Source organism: Poecilia formosa, unplaced genomic scaffold (assembly GCF_000485575.1).
Source record: "Poecilia formosa unplaced genomic scaffold, Poecilia_formosa-5.1.2 Scaffold27, whole genome shotgun sequence".
NCBI classification, from domain to species: domain Eukaryota; kingdom Metazoa; phylum Chordata; class Actinopteri; order Cyprinodontiformes; family Poeciliidae; genus Poecilia; species Poecilia formosa.
In genome coordinates, this window is record NW_006799966.1 from 3,039,428 (window position 1) to 3,056,438 (window position 17,011).

The following is a 17,011-nucleotide window of genomic DNA, read 5'->3' on the forward strand; positions in this document are numbered from 1 at the left end:
AAGTGAGCTCAAGAAACATGTAGAAGAAGCTCCTCTGGTCAGATGAAGCTGAAATGTAACTTTTCGGACTTCTTGCAAAATGCAATGTGTGGTGGAAAGCTAACACTACACCTCACCTTTAGCACACCATTCTCATGGTGGAACATGGTGTTGGCAGCATCATATTGTGACTGTGCAATGACTCTATGAAGGGTGCATCAGGACAACATATTTGCACTATGAAAGTAGCTCCAATAGCAGGTTTCCAGGATTGCCCTGTTTTTTTTTTAAGCTACACGTTCCAAACAACCTGAACAGCCTGCATGTCCCTGGAGCTGAAAGCATTCCCAGAGCATTATGCTGCCACCACCACTGTTCACAATAGTGTTTTTGGTGTTTCTACTTTATCTTAGGCTTTCATTTCTGTCAAATTAAAGAATATATTAACTTAAACCAGTAATAGGTGATTAATTCATTTTTTGTAATAAGCTGATCAAACATCATAGTTCATAATAAACCACTTTATGTGCTTGTTTCTGTAAACTTTGCATCACTTAGAGGATGTGTGCTGTGATGCTGCATGAGGTGCCTTTGTCACAGAGTGAGAGGAGGAATTTAAAAATGCTTCCACTTCGCAATATAAACAATATGGACATCATGGTAGATGCTATTTGTTATACAGATGCAAAACTTGTGTTAGTGCAAAGCATCTTCTTTTGAAGGACTAGCAGGAGCAGAATGAGATGAGGGGGTTATTTTGGCGATGGAGATTAAGGCAGGGGCTTTTTGTCATTTGTGCGAGACAAGCCATTCATCCATCCAGTTCACAGCCAAAAAAAGGCTGGTCCCAGAAATTAGCAGTTTCAGCTCAGCAGCAAAGTCGTCGGGCTGTGAAGGCAGAGAGAAATTGACTAATTAGCAATGCGCACTAAAACTTGACGGTTCTCTCTATAACAGCGAGGGAAAGAGTCGGTTTTTTTTCTCCCCCCTTTTCTCTTTTCTTTCTTCCAAAGATGTTTGAAATCGCAGTCATTTACGCTCGACAGTTTTTACAATAGCCTTGAGCCATAATTTTGCGAGTCTCTCCAGCATCCATACCCCTGCATGGTCTCTCTCCACCGGCCATGCACGACCGTTTCTCTCCCCAACCGTGGATTTCCTATTACTCTCGTTACGACTCACTGAGCCCCAGGCCCAAGGATAATGATGTGTTGTTTCTTGGTAGCATAATTTGTCACACGTATATTTCTTCTTCTTCTTCTTCTCTTGCAGAAAGCACAGCTCCCTCTCACACACTCACACACTTCTTGTTAATTCAGAAGAACAAATGATCAACGTCAACAAATACCCTGAAATAGTGACTTTGTGAGTTGGAACCAATGGTTATTTGGAGACACCTCGGAACAAAGAGTTTAAAGGAAAGGGATATTCTTTAAAAAAAAACAAAAAACCCCAGAAGAACAAAGGAATATTGTGGAGATATTTGGATTCTGAACCGTACTTTCTTTCTCTCTTTTTTTTGGCGTGAAGAGCAGAAGTCAGGTAAGTTTGGTCTTCCATTCTCAGGAAAGCTGCTCACATCATTTAGTTGTGACAGGCGCTTTTAGGGACAACGCTACGGCATGTTTGGGTCCAAGTTTACGCACACCGAACCAGCTTGTGTACAAGCAATAGAAACAAAATAAGCGACGCGTAATGTGTTTTAACTTTGCCGAGAGATGCTTTTATGCGAATATTATCCGAATACTCACGTCCGTTTTACGCCCGCACTGCTACCGCTGCTGCTGCTGCTGCTGCTGCTGACGGCTCGGAGACAAACTAATTGCTTTTGTATTTGACTCCGTAAATCAGTGTAATGTCCTCAGTGTGAGGGGTGTGTGCACTAAGACCGGAGAAAAGATAGCTGGATGCTGCATGTTGTTCGGGTCCAACGCGGCGGAGGAGGCGGCTCTCTCGTCCCCCCCCCTCCGGCTCCCCTCGACAACTTCAGCCGCGTTAAGGAGAGGAAAAGCGCCGCAGCGTCTCCGGCTCCCTCGGCTCCACGCCGAGCTCCGTCCCCGGCTCTAAAAGCAGCTCGCACTTCAGCTGAGCATGCATAAGAGCGGCGCTTTGTGGGAAGTACTGCTGCGTTTCTGTTTGCTGCTTTACGACCAAGATCCCAAAGTTGGAGGCGCCAGAAGCCGCGCTGGCGGCAGGTTTTCCTAACCCGCTGCTCGGATGGAAGATAACTTGCTGAGAAATCTCTTGTGGTGCAGATGTTTGGTGTGTAAATAAATGGCTTGCATTGCTTATTTGTTGCCTAGGTGGCGTTCACAGTCAGGAAGTCATGTCCAGATCGGGTGATCGAACATCCACCTTTGACCCAACGCACAGTGACACCTTGCTGCATGGGCTCAACCTCCTGTGGAGAAAGCAGCTTTTCTGTGATGTGACTCTAACTGCCCAGGGACAGCAGTTTCACTGCCACAAAGCTGTGTTGGCATCCTGCTCACAGTATTTCAGATCCCTCTTCTCCTCCCATAATGTGATTAGCAATGAGGGAAGCAAGGGGGATCAGGGCAGCAGTGGGACCCCCTCGTCCTCCCCAGACGACAAGCTGGTGACCACCAGTGCCAGGCCCATCAACAACCTGGTCCTGCAGGGCTGCTCCTCCATCGGACTACGGCTAGTGCTGGAGTACCTCTACACTGCCAATGTTACTCTTTCCCTGGACACAGTGGAAGAGGTGCTGTCAGTCAGCAAGATCCTCAACATCCCCCAGATAACCAAGCTAAGTGTGCAGTTCCTCAATGATCAGATCTCTGTGCAGAACTACAAGCAAATCTGCAAGATTGCTGCACTGCACGGGCTCGACGAGACCAAGAAGCTGGCCAACAAGTACCTGGTGGAGGATGTACTGCTGCTGAACTTTGAGGAGATGTGTGCCATGCTGGACGCTCTGCCTCCGCCAGTGGAGTCAGAGCTGGCTCTCTTCCAGATGTCTGTCCTCTGGCTGGAGCATGACCGGGAGACGCGCATGCACTACGCTCCGGACCTCATGAAGAGGCTGCGCTTTGCCCTCATACCCGCCCCAGAGCTCGTGGAGAGGGTGCAGTCTGTGGACTTCATGAGGAGTGACCCCGTGTGCCAGAAACTGCTGCTGGATGCCATGAACTACCACCTGATGCCATTCAGACAGCACTGCAGGCAGACCATGGCAAGCAGGTGAGGATAACAGAGGCAAAAAAAAAAGAGAGATATAAGCTCATAGACATTAATTCAAACAACTGCGGGATGTGAGAGTAATTACGGTGCTGAAATGTAACAACAAATGAAACTACAGCGTACGAGACCAGTTAGACCTTTGAGGGTTGATGGTCAGATTATGAAGATGGTGGGGCGTTTCCTCTGACACAAGACAGCTGTGTAGAGCTTTAATGTACTCTCTACTGCACTTCATTCATAACAGCAAAGTGGACATGTGTCAAACTAAGATAGATGTAAAACAAAACAACCTTTTTTTATTTCCTCAAATGTTTGTTACTCATTTTAAATGAATGTGGACGAGATGTCAAAATCTTTATGAATTTTCTGTGACTGATTGGAAGCGGCTTTATTAAACAGAGCCTGAAATGCTGAAATTGAGTTGTTGCCATGGTAATTACATGGTAATTGCACTAAGTTTATGATCCAAATGAAAGAGTTTTCCTGGAATTGAAATTACATGGAAAAAAAAATGTAACAAGAGTTAATGCTAATTTTGTGTATTTTATTATAGCAATTTCTTTAGCCTGTGGGGAAAGTTATGTAGTATTTATGTGAAACTATCCACACATTATGTTCATGTTTGCCTGGATTGGCAGTTTGAGAAGCAGCTTGCATTTGCAATAAGTTGAGTGATTTTATAAAACTTCTCTATTTTCCTTTAAGATTATTCATTTTTTTTTGTTTGTTAGAATCAATGTTAGTCCTGTGTTTATACTTTACTGTTTTTTTTAACATAATGCAACCTATGTCTATTCCTTCCCTGTCCAAATAAATCTTTTCCCACATAGTCACCCAAATGTGCAACAAATCAAGACTCCTCATAATTAGTTTAATATGGCAGTGTTTCTCTCCTCTCAATTAATCACTATTATTTATGTCCAAGACCTCATTTGCATATGAATTACCCCAAAAACATTTCTGTAGGGCTTCCATATATTCCGACATATACTGAAACAACAGTGATTTACCCAAGTGTAAAAAAACAAAACAAAACAAAAAAAACAAGCTACATTCATTGTTTTCGTTGCATATTGCGATAAATTTATAGAACTGCACTGATGGAAATTTAGAATCCAATAATGGTAATTAATTTGCAGTAAAGGGTGCCTCTTTCAGGTTATATTTGATCTACAAAAAGCAGGAAACGTCCAACAATTGGGTTAGAGAAGTCACATGAACGACTGTAGCCAATGAAATGGAGACAGTGTATAGTCAGGTTTATGTTCTGTGCTGTGCTTTTAGCCTCCAGCATGGCACCCTGCAGGACCATCCTCGCTTCACAGCTAATTGAAAACACATCTTTAGTGTACAATAACCATTCAGTAACACATCATAAGGATATATAGGCAATTGAGCAAATTCAGCTAATTGTAATGAATTTGCTCACAAGGTTTATTATAACCTCATGCTATGGGGAGATTGAAATTAAAAGTCAAAGCAAAAGCTTTTTTTTATTTTTTATATGAAATGATAATAAAAAATGTCCTGAATGCTTTTTTTCTTTTTTCTTTTTCGAAAAACCTCCACCTTTGGCATTACAGAATCCGTTCCAATAAGCGAATGCTGCTCCTGGTGGGTGGTTTGCCTCCTGGACCCGATCGTCTTCCCAGCAATTTGGTCCAGTACTATGACGACGAGAAAAAGACATGGAAGATCCTCACAAGTGAGTTTGCAAAAAGGCTCTCGCCTCCTCTGCACCCGAGGCGTCTTGTTTCAGTGGCTATTACGATGAGAAATAGTTGTTCCTGTGGATGACTTTAACACGGGTTAATTTCCGCAGAAAATGAGAGTAAGGAGTTCCCTAAATCCTTCAGGTAATAATGTATCACCATCACTTTTAATATAAGTTTTTAATCAGAGCGTGACTTCACAGCATTGTGGAGCTTCATGCCCGGGTTCCCTTGTTTTTGCTGAAATACGCTGGCGGGATGCATGATGAGATTTGCTTGGATCTAATGATCTATTGCAGGCAGAGACGGAACAATAAGAAATGACATCTGCCCTCGATAGATTCTAAATGTAACATGATTTTTTGCTCGCATTGATCAATGGTTGGATTAAATTACACTTGTGCATACTGCTGCATGGGGTGGCAGTCAACTTGTTGACCTTGTGTCACTTGCAAGCTGAGTTAATGCACATATTAATTGGCTTGATGCCACAAATGAGAGACATATGAATTGAATTGTAATCTTTAAACAAACTTGTCATGTTTTGTGTCCCTTTGAAGAAACGTTGGGTTCTGAACAGGAGATATTTGAGACCTTTGGGAATGTGCAAACACATCCATACTGCTCTCACCTCTATGGAGTGTCCATATGTCTGCTACCTCGCTGTCTTCTCTGACCTTTTGAGGCTCACCACTATATTTTTGCCACACTGCAAAGGTCAAGAGCAGAGCGACTGGGAAACTACATTTCTCCTTTGCGTCCTCATCGCTGGACATATTGAGTTCTTGTCCCTTGTTTTTGTCGGAGTCATATCTCAGCTGCTTTTCTCCATTCATACATATCATACATTGCTGTGTTTTGTCTCTTTGAGGTGGGTGGAGGGGCTCAAACGTAAGTGTATCTGTTTTAATTTGTGTTTTTCTTTTCGACTTCACCTTGTTATGAGACCTAAGCTGCCTTGGCAAAAAAAAAAGAAAAAAAAAGCTGTTTAAGCTCATTTTTGGTCTGTAAGGGTTCATTTTTACCAGCGGAGGCATGCATATGAAGCTCACTGGCGTATATATTGTCATTTTCTCATTAAACTCACACTCGCAGGCATAAACTGCAACAAGCAAAAGGTCAACAGGGATTTCTGACGCTCACGACTAAAAAGTTAACACTCAAATGGTCCGTGGCCAAGTGGAAGGACAAAACTGCAAAATCATCCCCTTAACACATCAGTGACCACCTGATGTAGCTTCCTCACAATGGATGTGGAATAGAAGATTATTAACATTCAATCATAACTTTTCAATGAGGCGAAACCTGAGAGGGACAGCCTTTGATTAAGACATTCATCAACACAATTTAGGCAGAATCTGATTCCCCTCGCTGTGTCGGAGATGCCCGCTGCTTGCCGATTCTAGTGGAAAGTTTGCCATCTAGTGTACCCACAGCAGCGTGGCCGAACACAAGACAAAGGCAGGGAGGGATTCAGCCTTCGTTAATGGGCAAAATTTGTCTCCCTTTCTTAAAACAACCTGCTCTGAAAAACTAAAACAAAGGATTGTAACGGTGGTATGTTTCCTTGTGGAACAAAGGGATTCTCCTTAGCATGATTTGATCGTGTTGTTGTCAAAGGCACATAAGCAGCAGTGGTGCATTAGCTGTGAAATCATTCAACCAGCCAACACTGTGGCTTCGATGCAGAGGCTTCTGACTCCCTCTAGTGAGCCCTAGAGCTTATTGTAGACAGCAGTGATACCCATCTTGTAGTGCACCTGGTTATTCTGCTTCCTGAATGGCTGTTGACCCAGAGGGGTCAGTAAAAGGAAGGGAGCAAATGGCCAGACATGTGTGTGTGTGCATATATATATATATATATATATATATATATATATATATATATAGAGAGAGAGAGAGAGCACCTTGCAAAAGTATTCATATCCTATGAACTTTTTAATATTTTGTTACATTACTGCTGAAAACATCAGTGTGTTTTCTAGAGAATTGTATGGGATAGACCAAGCTGCTCTCAGTTAATACTATGTAAAACCACCTTTTGATGCTTTTTATGTGGAAAGTCTCTACTGCTTTGTGTACTGATAGACTGAAACTATCCCCTCCCCCCCAAAAAAAAACAAAAAAAACTGAAGCTCGGCTCGATTAGAAGCAGACCATCCGTTGTCAAGTTTCACCAAAGAATCTTAATCGAATTTACGGCTGGTCTTTGACTGGGCCATTCTTACACACAAAAATGCTTTAATCTAAACCCAGTCCACTGCAGCTCAGAGTGTTTGTCTAGGGGTTATTTTCCTGCTGGAAGATGCACATCCGTTCATCTCTCAAGTCATTTCAGCTTCTAACAGGTTTTCCTTCAGAATTGCCCTGTTTTAAGCTCCAGATGTTTTACCATCACCTCCGACCAACCTCTCCGACCCTGATGAAGAAAACAACTCCCACGCCATGATGCTGCCACCACCATGTTTCATGGTGTTGTTCAAAGTGATGTGCAGTGTTACATTTTCGGCTGTTTTGGCCTCATCTTACCAAAGAACTTTCTTCTACATATTTACAAACTACAGAAGGATTTTTCTTTTTATGGTTTTCTTAAAACACTGTCTTTCTCCTTGTCTATATTTCGTAAAAGCTAAAGTTCTTCTGTCAACATTTTCCCAACAACCTGGGCTGCGAATTATTTGCCAGGATTTTTGGTTTAGGTGGACTGACATATATTAGTAGATTTGCAATTGTTCCATATTATTTAAGTTTCCAGATGACAATCTGTACTATGCTTGTAAGACCTTTAAATCTATTATTTTAACTTCTCTATAACTTTATCCCTGACCTATCTGCAGTGTTCCTTCGTTTTTATGAGGCAGTTTTCTTCTGTAAAAAAATCTTCTGAGGCTTTCACAGAACAGCAGCAACAGTGCAACTTTTGCTTGGTTGCACTCAGTTTTGCTTATTGGGGCTCAGTATGTATGCACACCAAATTTTCACATTTCTGTTTGGGAAAAAAGAACACAATGTATTATTTTTCTTCCATTTCATAATTGTTTTATTACTTATAATTGGAACAGGGGTCTGCAACCTGCGGCTTCAGAGCTGTGAGTGGTTCTTTCATCCCACAATGAAAGAACCAACATTGGTTCTAGATAGCTTTAGCTAAAACATTATTAAGAACCAACGGTTGATTTTTAACATAAAAATAAAAACAAATGCTTGTTTTAACAGTTTTTCAGTTATTTCCACAATTAATTTCCACCACAAAATGACAGAAATAAATATAATTTTAGATCTATTTTTCTTGTCATCAGGTTGGCCACTATGTGCTTTCGTTTAATGAATTATTTTCACATATTTTCCACGTATGACAAAGTGGATTAATCTTCTCTTTGAAAAAGTGTTGTTTTTCTTTAGTAATAAAAAATGAAATAACAGAAATGAATAGATGGTTCTTTAAAAAAGATAACACTTTTTCTATAGTAGATATCAAAAATAATGAGTTGTCTTTTTCTAACAGTGGCTCTAAACCACTGATTTAGCTGGACTGAAAGTAAAACTGGCTCTTTGGACACCTGCTGTAGCTCATACAGCTCCAGTCAAACATTTTGAACTGTATAGTGGTGGTGTGACAAAAAAATATGGAAACAAGGTCATATTTCCATAAGGGAGTCATGATTGGTATGCTTTCTCCTTCCGTCTTATTATTTATTTTCCTCATATTCAACATCCACCAGAATCTTTCAGATCTTCTTAGAATACCTTAAACTTTGACACTTAGACATTGTAGACCAATAATCTTCTGTATCAGTACATGATCTTTTTTTTTTTTTTTTTGCATGTACAGGCACTAGATGCTAAATAAAAAGCTGCCGATCCGTGTCCTATATACTGCTGACTGAATGATAATGTAAATAGCATGTGAGAGAATTTGGCAGCTGTATGGAACCTCTCTTTGAGGTGCACTGAAGGCAGGCAGCCTAATCCCCCTCATCTGAGATAAAGCTGTGTTTAGCGTATGTAGCATTAGTTCCTATCTGAGACTTCCCCTCCCGTCGAGGACCGGCACATGTCATCCAGCCTGAGTGAGATTGCAGGGAGAGGCCAATTGGAAAGAAATGAGATTCAAGGCTGTCTAATTTTGCAGCAACTGTGATCCATCAGGCGGTGGGGAGGTGACAGTGGAAATGACTGATGGAGACAGACAGGTGGGCTTTAACATTTCACTGATTTGTGCTCAAAAAGCACCGGGCCCGAGATTTATTGAGTGAACACGATCATGTTCATTATGACTGTCACCTAAGACCATTTCTCTACATCTCAATGGGGTCACTTCAGCAGAAGGAGACGGAGGAGAGACATGGAGCACAAAAACATACATAGGAGAAAAATCCTCCCTCAGCTGCAGTGAGGGAAACGTCAAACACTTTTTAAAATAAAGACCATGATATTCTGCAGTTTATCTTTATTGGAGCGACATAGCATATCTCTGGAAGATCTACTGCTGTGGCATATTTTAGCAGAACACCAACTCTGCAATAATTAAAGCTGCACTATTGAGTCATCGTTCTCATCTCAATATCAACATGTTGCAAAATCTCAATTTTCACAACTGCTTCCATGCAATTAATAGGTTTTAATTTTAACTTTCTGAAACACGTAAAAACCTTGGAAAAAAATTGGAGAAAAAAAAAATGTACTCGCTTGACTATAAATACCAGAACATCAGACCAAGTGTAATATGCAGCATGATAGACGCTGCACCACACATTACAGTAACTGACCTGTTTTTCTGTTTGCTGTTCAGTAATGCCTTACAACAGCGCTCATCACTGCGTGGTAGAGGTGGAGAACTTCCTGCTGCTGCTGGGTGGGGAGGACCAGTGGAACCCAAACGGTACAGCACCACCACAAAATACAGTCACAACAAATATTTCACTCTCCCACAAAATCCGCCAAAGGTGATGTACCGTCAGGTGGTTGTAAACACTCGTTCGAGGGTTAGGTCAGCTCTGAGTGAACAAACAGCACTCCAGTAAACACTCGTCATCAATTGGAACAGGAAACTAACTGCAGCGATCACTGGAATATTTATGGGGTGCTACCAGTACTTTTTGTGAAACACTGGTAGTGTTAACTGTTCAAAGCTTAGAGATTAAATCTAATCTTTACAAAAGATGTTATAGTTTCCTGCCCCCAACCCAAAGTCAAAATCAGCCTTTTTTTTGTGTGTCAAATTTATGTACACAAACAAGAAATTTGACTTTGGTTCTGCTTTATTCTCACTAAATAATTTTAACTAGTATAAAACTGAAATCATTTGAATGGTACCACTTATTTTGATTTCTTTTTTTTTTTGTTTGTTTGTTTCCAGGGAAGCACAGTACTAATTTCGTCAGCCGCTATGACCCCAGATTCAACAGCTGGATTCAGCTGCCTCCCATGCAGGAAAGGTTTGTAACTTTTTCGTCTAAATTTAAAAGAGACAGGTTTAGAAAAGAGCCAAATGTAAACATCAGAGAAAATTGAGTAAAAATAATATTTTTTTTAACTATGTGCATAATGCAGCTTCTTTCACTCCAGGAAAAGAACAGTTTGCCAAAGAAGTTTGCTCACATTTTGAAGAGCACACAGCATTTCTTGAATGTCTTTCACTTTGTAACACAGGTCTTAGCTCACAAGATAGATTTTACCTTTAAATTGAAGCAGCACTTAAAGTCATTTTTGGCAGTTGCATTGATCCTAAAGCAGTGGCATCCAACTGCGGTGTACACTTCACGGCTTGGCATTTGGAGAAGCCAACAGCCACTTGTTCCTGGGTAGTTTTGCTCTCTAAAAAGGATATCTCAAAATAGTATCCTAATTGTGTGGTCGAATTTATTGAAACCAAAACTGCAAAACTGACAAAGAAGACCAACCATATGGGTGGAGAGACACGTGGTTTCCACTTATCTGAAAAATCAGCGATAACCTGACTTATCTAGTGACATTCTACAGTTTATATGTAAAAAAAAAGAGATGTGTGTTCATTTCTTATGTTCTCATCCCCTCCATCAAAACAGAGAAGGTAGAAGCATAAAAGTGTGATAGGGGGTTATAGATGATATTGCATGTTTGACTCCTCCTCCTCCTCCTCCTCCTCAGGAGAGCCAGTTTCTTTGCCTGCCGCCTGGACAAGCACCTGTACGTAATCGGAGGTCGGAACGAGACGGGCTACCTCTCCAGCGTGGAGTCCTACAACCTGGAGACGAACGAGTGGAATTACGTGTCATCTCTGCCACAGCCTTTAGCTGCACATGCAGGAGCGGTGCATAATGGCAAGATCTACATATCAGGTCAGGAAAAAAATAGGTTACCTGTAAGCAACGGTTACCAGTCATTTGCTTTATACGGCATACTGCTGGTGCAAGATGTCAGGTGTTTAATCACAATAAATCACGATGAATTGGAAAACTATTACTGAAACAGAAGCTCAGAAATTACATAAAAAAAAAAATCTTGCATAAATAACATATGTTACACTTCAGGCAAAGGAACATCATGATGTTGCATTGAAAAAAAGTTTAAAGTGAGTCAGAATAATTCTTTAATAGATGTCATAATCCAGCTGCATTTGAATTTCAATGCACACCCCCACATGTTTTCCACTGTTAAATGCAGCCACAAACATTGACAAGCGGGTCTGTCTTGTAAATTTTGCATATCTACAGTTGCATCCTTTGAAACGCATAAACGTCATTTTATGTTAAAAACCTGTGTTGAAACAAGCAAATGTAAAATAAAACATGAATGTTAAAACGGCAACGCTTTTATAATGGTACTGTAGTCATCCCTCTTGAACCTTTTTCATATTTGCCACATTACAGCTGAAAACTGTAATTCAAACAAAATAAACATTTCAAAGTGTGGACTGCATTTTTGTTCACCACCGCAGGATCCCTACATCACTCTGCAATTTGCAAAACGGGTCACTCAGTTAGGATGGAGAGCTTTTCCGAGTAGCAATTTTCAAGTCTCGCTAAAGACTTTCACTTGGATTTAGGACTTCGGTTGAGCCGTTTCAACTCACAAATATGTCCTATAGTATTCAGCCATATTTTCATCCTACTGAATGAGGATTTCCGCTGTATATAGACACATACATCCACATTCTTATCAACTCTATCCCACCTCTCTCTCCGTCTCTGAAAAACAAATCGTCTCCGCCATGTTCACGGTGGGGATGATGTGTTCAGGGCACAGTGTTAAGAGTGTGCGGGACAAGCAAGAACAAACTCTGTTTTTCAATTGCTGATGTATTTAGTAACACAAAAGGAGGTAGACTAAAATCTACTCAATCATGCTAATGTAAAATCTTCACAGCCACCCTGGTTCCTGGTATTATTTGTTTTGAGAGTACATGTTTGCTTGAGGGGCCTTTCATTTTTATTTGATCCGTCATTCAAAATGCAGAATGTCACAAACTGAAACCTTATTTTTTTTCTGCCAGATCTTAGTAGCACTGACTCATCTGTACTCCAGTCATAGTGGCGACATTAAAACATGCAAACAAAGACACAAGCCTGTTTGAACAAAACAGATGGGAGAAGCAGCCATTAAATGTGACACATTATGCTCTATTAGAGTAAAAAGACAAAAAAAATTTTTTTTTTAAATAAACAGCGTCTACTCAGCAAAAGATCCAAATATACCCCTATAGAGGCAAATGTGATTGTAACAAAAATGTATAATCTCTCTCCATGCCTTAAAATCATTAGGTATTCCTTGCATTTATTTCATTGAATGGTTTTACCTCGTTATATATCGCGCAAAGCACAAGCACTGCGTTTTTGCAACCAAGTTATACTTTGACTTTATTAGCAACACAGGGTTGTGATTACATGTTACAGGTGGCGTGCATAATGGCGAGTATGTGTCCTGGCTCTACTGCTATGACCCCGTAATGGATGTTTGGGCTAGAAAACAGGACATGAACACAAAGCGCGCCATTCACGTCCTGGCTGGGATGAACGATCGTCTGTATGCCATCGGTGGAAACCATTTGAAAGGTGAGCGCTCAGGCTTTTCAGGAAATGACAAAGGGTCGCAATTTGTGCCCTTTGTTACAGTTGTATACAAATTGTTTGGCTGCTATGCCCAGGTGCTGGCCTTCGTCAACTAGTGCACCCTTACTCTACCATTCAGAATGCAAAATCTGAAACAGAACTGATGAAAGAAATCTTTCAATCTGCAGACAGAAAGTAAATGCAAGCTTTTTTTTTTTTTTTGCAACTGTCCTTACATGCTCTTAGAGACAAAGTGTCCATTTTTGTTTTTATAGAAATGTATGGTTTAGAATGAAATGTTGGTGACTTGAATGTGTTCCAACAGTGTGTGTGGGCTGTTCATAACTTAAAGTTATTTGATTTTTGAAGACTGCTTTATATTTTTTGTTACATTTTTGTGCCAGTTGCCAGGCAGTGTAACCAGATGACACCAGACCTACTTGTCCATTTGTGTTCCTCTCAATACAAATTTGTTCACAGAGGTACTTAACGTAGCCCTTTTCAACATGCCCACTCAAAAACAGCAGAAAGAAAACACAGAAACAAAAAAAAAAAAACCTGATTTCTCTACTGGGAGATTTTGATTTTAATCTCAGAATATAAGGTTCATTGTAAAATATAGAATGTCTGCACAGTTTATACATTCTTCTGTTTCTTCCTCCTTTTGCTTGGACAGGTTTCTCCCATCTAGATGTTATGTTGGTCGAGTGTTACGACCCAAAAGCTGACCAGTGGAACATCCTCCAGACACCGATACTCGAGGGCCGCAGTGGTCCGGGCTGCGCCGTGTTGGATGACAGCATCTTCCTCGTGGGTGGCTACAGCTGGAGCATGGTAGTAAATGTACTTTGCAGTAAATAAAAACATAAAGCAGCAGACATATCCAGTGGCTGATGGTGGTTGAAAACACACTATTCTCTTGGTAAACTATTTCTAGTTTCGTTTCAAATTACTGTTAGAAAAATGCTGCGTGACAAATGCAGACGGCAGAGGGAATGTGATCACTCTTATACATTTAAACCCAGACACAGCTCTCCATCTTTTCCAAAGTATGCTGCATTTATGAAAGTCCGTAGTAAAGCAGCCTGTAAAATAATAGAAAAAATTCACTTTGACACTTGGCCCTCATATTATCACGTTTTGCTTCCTGATAGCCAGGCTTTGTTTTAAGCTAGTCTTGTTCATTTCAAACCTTCAGGCATTCGCTCATGCTTCATTTTTTAAAACATAACTTTTCTAAAAGTATGTTTTAGAAATTTATGCGTCTTAACAATTGTCCTGAAATATTAGGCCAGCCTTTGTTTTCTGATTTCATTGCTTATTCTGTTAACCTTTTATTTTGCTTGTTGTTTGTATTATTATTATTATTATTATTATTATTATTTATTTCATTACAATGAAAGTAGTTTTGATAATAAATCTCAGTATCTTATACTGAGATCAAATTACACACGTGTGTACTCCGCTTACTGATTAAATTACTTCTGACGGGGATCAGTTGCAGTGGATTTTATTTAGGGCTATCGGGGTAAAGGGGATTAAACACTAATACATGCTGTTCTCTTCAGAAGTGTTTTCTTAAAAATGTTTAAAAGCATTCATCATTTTCCACCTCCCAAGTATGTGTTGGTCCATCAAATGAAATCCCAATAAAACATGAAAGATTGAGGTTACAAATCCAAACATTGAGAGGAATAAAAGGAACGGTCTGATTCTCCCCATTCCTCAGGGCGCCTACAAGTCTTCGACCATCTGCTACAGCCCAGAGAAGGGAACGTGGACGGAGCTGGAGGGAGAGGTGGCGGAGCCTTTGGCAGGCCCGGCCTGCTCCACGGTCATCCTACCCGCCTGCCTTCCTTTCAACAAATGACAACTAATCCAGCCAATGGGCGGTGAGGGGGACGAGCAGCAGCGGGGCGACTGGGGGGAGGACCACCAATAAGCAAAACATTTGTCAAGAATTTTGTGACAAAAAAAAAACTCTCCAGCTTTAGCCCGGTTGTGGTGTAAAAGTTATTTTTTTACAGGTTTGACAAGAGCACTTTCATTATTCTCTACTGATGGATTGAGAGGGGGGAGAGGATGAGGTAACTCATGTATCTAAAATGAATCATCTGTTCTGAGAAATAGTCTGTCCCATACTTGATTTTATTTATTTAAAACAGTTTGCAAGTGTTTTTGGCTTCTCTTCCATCGCACGCATAGTGTCGAGCTGAATTATAGCATTTCAGATCCATTGTACCTTGTAGTCAGTAGAGGCATCGTCACCAGATTACGTTTTGAGGAGGCTCGGTGAATTAAAAGTGTATAAATATTCAAAGGTTATGTTTGTACTCATTGCTCTCTGTCCGGGTTGTTCACTTGCGTAACAAATACGTTGTCTCTTTAGGAAAATGTACATATTTGAGCATCTGAAAGGGACATTTCCAGAAAACTGTTGGCAAACAGAAAGAGTGAACTAAAGAGCTGCTCCAAGTTGGTATTTTAACTTGTCTTGATAATGTACATTTAAACTGAATATTTTTTTTTTTTACAAGTTAATTCTTGCCAGACGTTTGTGGCGACTAGTCTTGATGCCACAACAAAGCTGCTTAGGAATCATGATTGATGACTCATATTATATTGACACTAATATTATTCAATGTTGGTACAATCAATTTGGAATTGCTAACCAGTATAATTTTCTGGGTAAATGTATGTGGAGGATATTTGGGGTGTTCATTCTCGAAGTTCACAGATGCAGGTCTGTTTATGAGACCACATGGTTTAATTGTTTAATGTAATTAAGAAAACAAGAGAGCACACAGTGGTCTTTGATGCACTTTCAACTCAGCAAAATTCACTGATTTGTACATTAAATCAATGTGCCGTGTTTAAGAGATATCTTCTGTGCAAATGAATCCAGTCTTGTCAACGTTATTAGGTTGCATAAAATTGACTCTAAATATAAATGCCGTTGAATTCTGTAATAAAAAAAAAAGTTGTTGATTTCATTCTTGTACATAAACCGCCTGCAGTGAAACATTTTTGTGCACTCAACTTTGGATTTATTCTCAAATCCTGTTATGTATTTGGCATTTTAGAAAAAAAATTCAATAAAAACGATTGATGATCAAAATGACTGTTTGTGATGATATTCTCAAAAAGAGAACTTGGAATAAATATGATGCATATGCTCTCAAGTATTTTATCATATAATAAATATAATAAATAGTAGCAATAAAATGAAACGATGAAATAAATAAAATAAAATAAAATGATTAACCCCAACACAATTAACTGCAGTGTCCAGCAGGAGTCAGTATTGCGTCCCGATCTGTTTACTGCGTAGAATTAACATAATGCCATCTGCCAATCATTCTGTGGGGTTTGTCAGTAACTGACCAATCGGCGGTCGCAATATGTCCCACAGACCACGCCCCTTATCTGGAGAAACTAAACCTGCAACATCGTAGCCATCGCTAACCTGCTGCAGTCATAGAGATTTCCAGGAAAATAATCTGAAATCATGGTCAAACATTGTCAGTAGGGAGCATGCAGTATCATCAGTCGTCACCGAGAGCGTGTAGATGGCGGAATACAACTCATTGCATTTCTAAAACCCAAACAGAGTCTGGAATAATGCAAGAAATGGATCAAGGCCTGCAGCCGAACTCAAGTCCAGTTGAATGAAACCGTGATAGAGGGCAACTATGTTCTTCTGCAGGAAGGTAACTGTTGCTGTTGTCATAATGACACCGTATGATAGTGAAATAAAAGATCAATGAGTGAAGGTAGTTATGCTATATTTTATGTGTGTAAATTCCAATGGTAGCTCTGTGGTAGCATGAAAACGTCGCAGTTACCGCGGAATTTACATTTAAGCACATTTTTATGCTACTGTTTATTTTTAAGCATTTCCATCATGGCAGATTTTCACAAGCCAGTATTATTTAAGTAATACTCACCTGTTTTGTAGGTGCAAAATGCGTCGGACACAGCTTTCACACTCGCATCCAACTAGACTTTGTGCCCCTCATTTTTTCCCTCTGGCTGCAAAAGTCTTGGACTTTAAATTTGATTCCTCCATTGTTTCCCGCTAATAAC

The 17,011-nt window shown here is 40.2% G+C and overlaps 1 protein-coding gene across 2 annotated transcripts; it reads left to right on the forward strand.

Moving 5' to 3' along the window:
• Positions 1 to 768: 768 nt before the first annotated feature.
• Positions 769 to 15,712, forward strand: klhl14 (kelch-like family member 14). 2 transcript variants are annotated; one of them, XM_007548699.2, is made up of 9 exons: positions 769 to 1,521; positions 2,283 to 3,183; positions 4,767 to 4,888; positions 9,688 to 9,777; positions 10,255 to 10,333; positions 11,025 to 11,215; positions 12,770 to 12,928; positions 13,602 to 13,759; positions 14,655 to 15,712. In XM_007548699.2, the coding sequence occupies exons 2-9, from the start codon at positions 2,306 to 2,308 to the stop codon at positions 14,793 to 14,795; spliced, it is 1,818 nt and encodes a 605-aa protein (XP_007548761.1). In that variant the 5' UTR covers positions 769 to 1,521; positions 2,283 to 2,305; the 3' UTR covers positions 14,796 to 15,712. The 2 variants fall into 2 exon arrangements, with proteins under 2 accessions (XP_007548761.1, XP_016525130.1); XM_016669644.1 differs by lacking the exon at positions 769 to 1,521 and having other exon boundaries at positions 1,542 to 3,183.
• Positions 15,713 to 17,011: the final 1,299 nt, after the last annotated feature.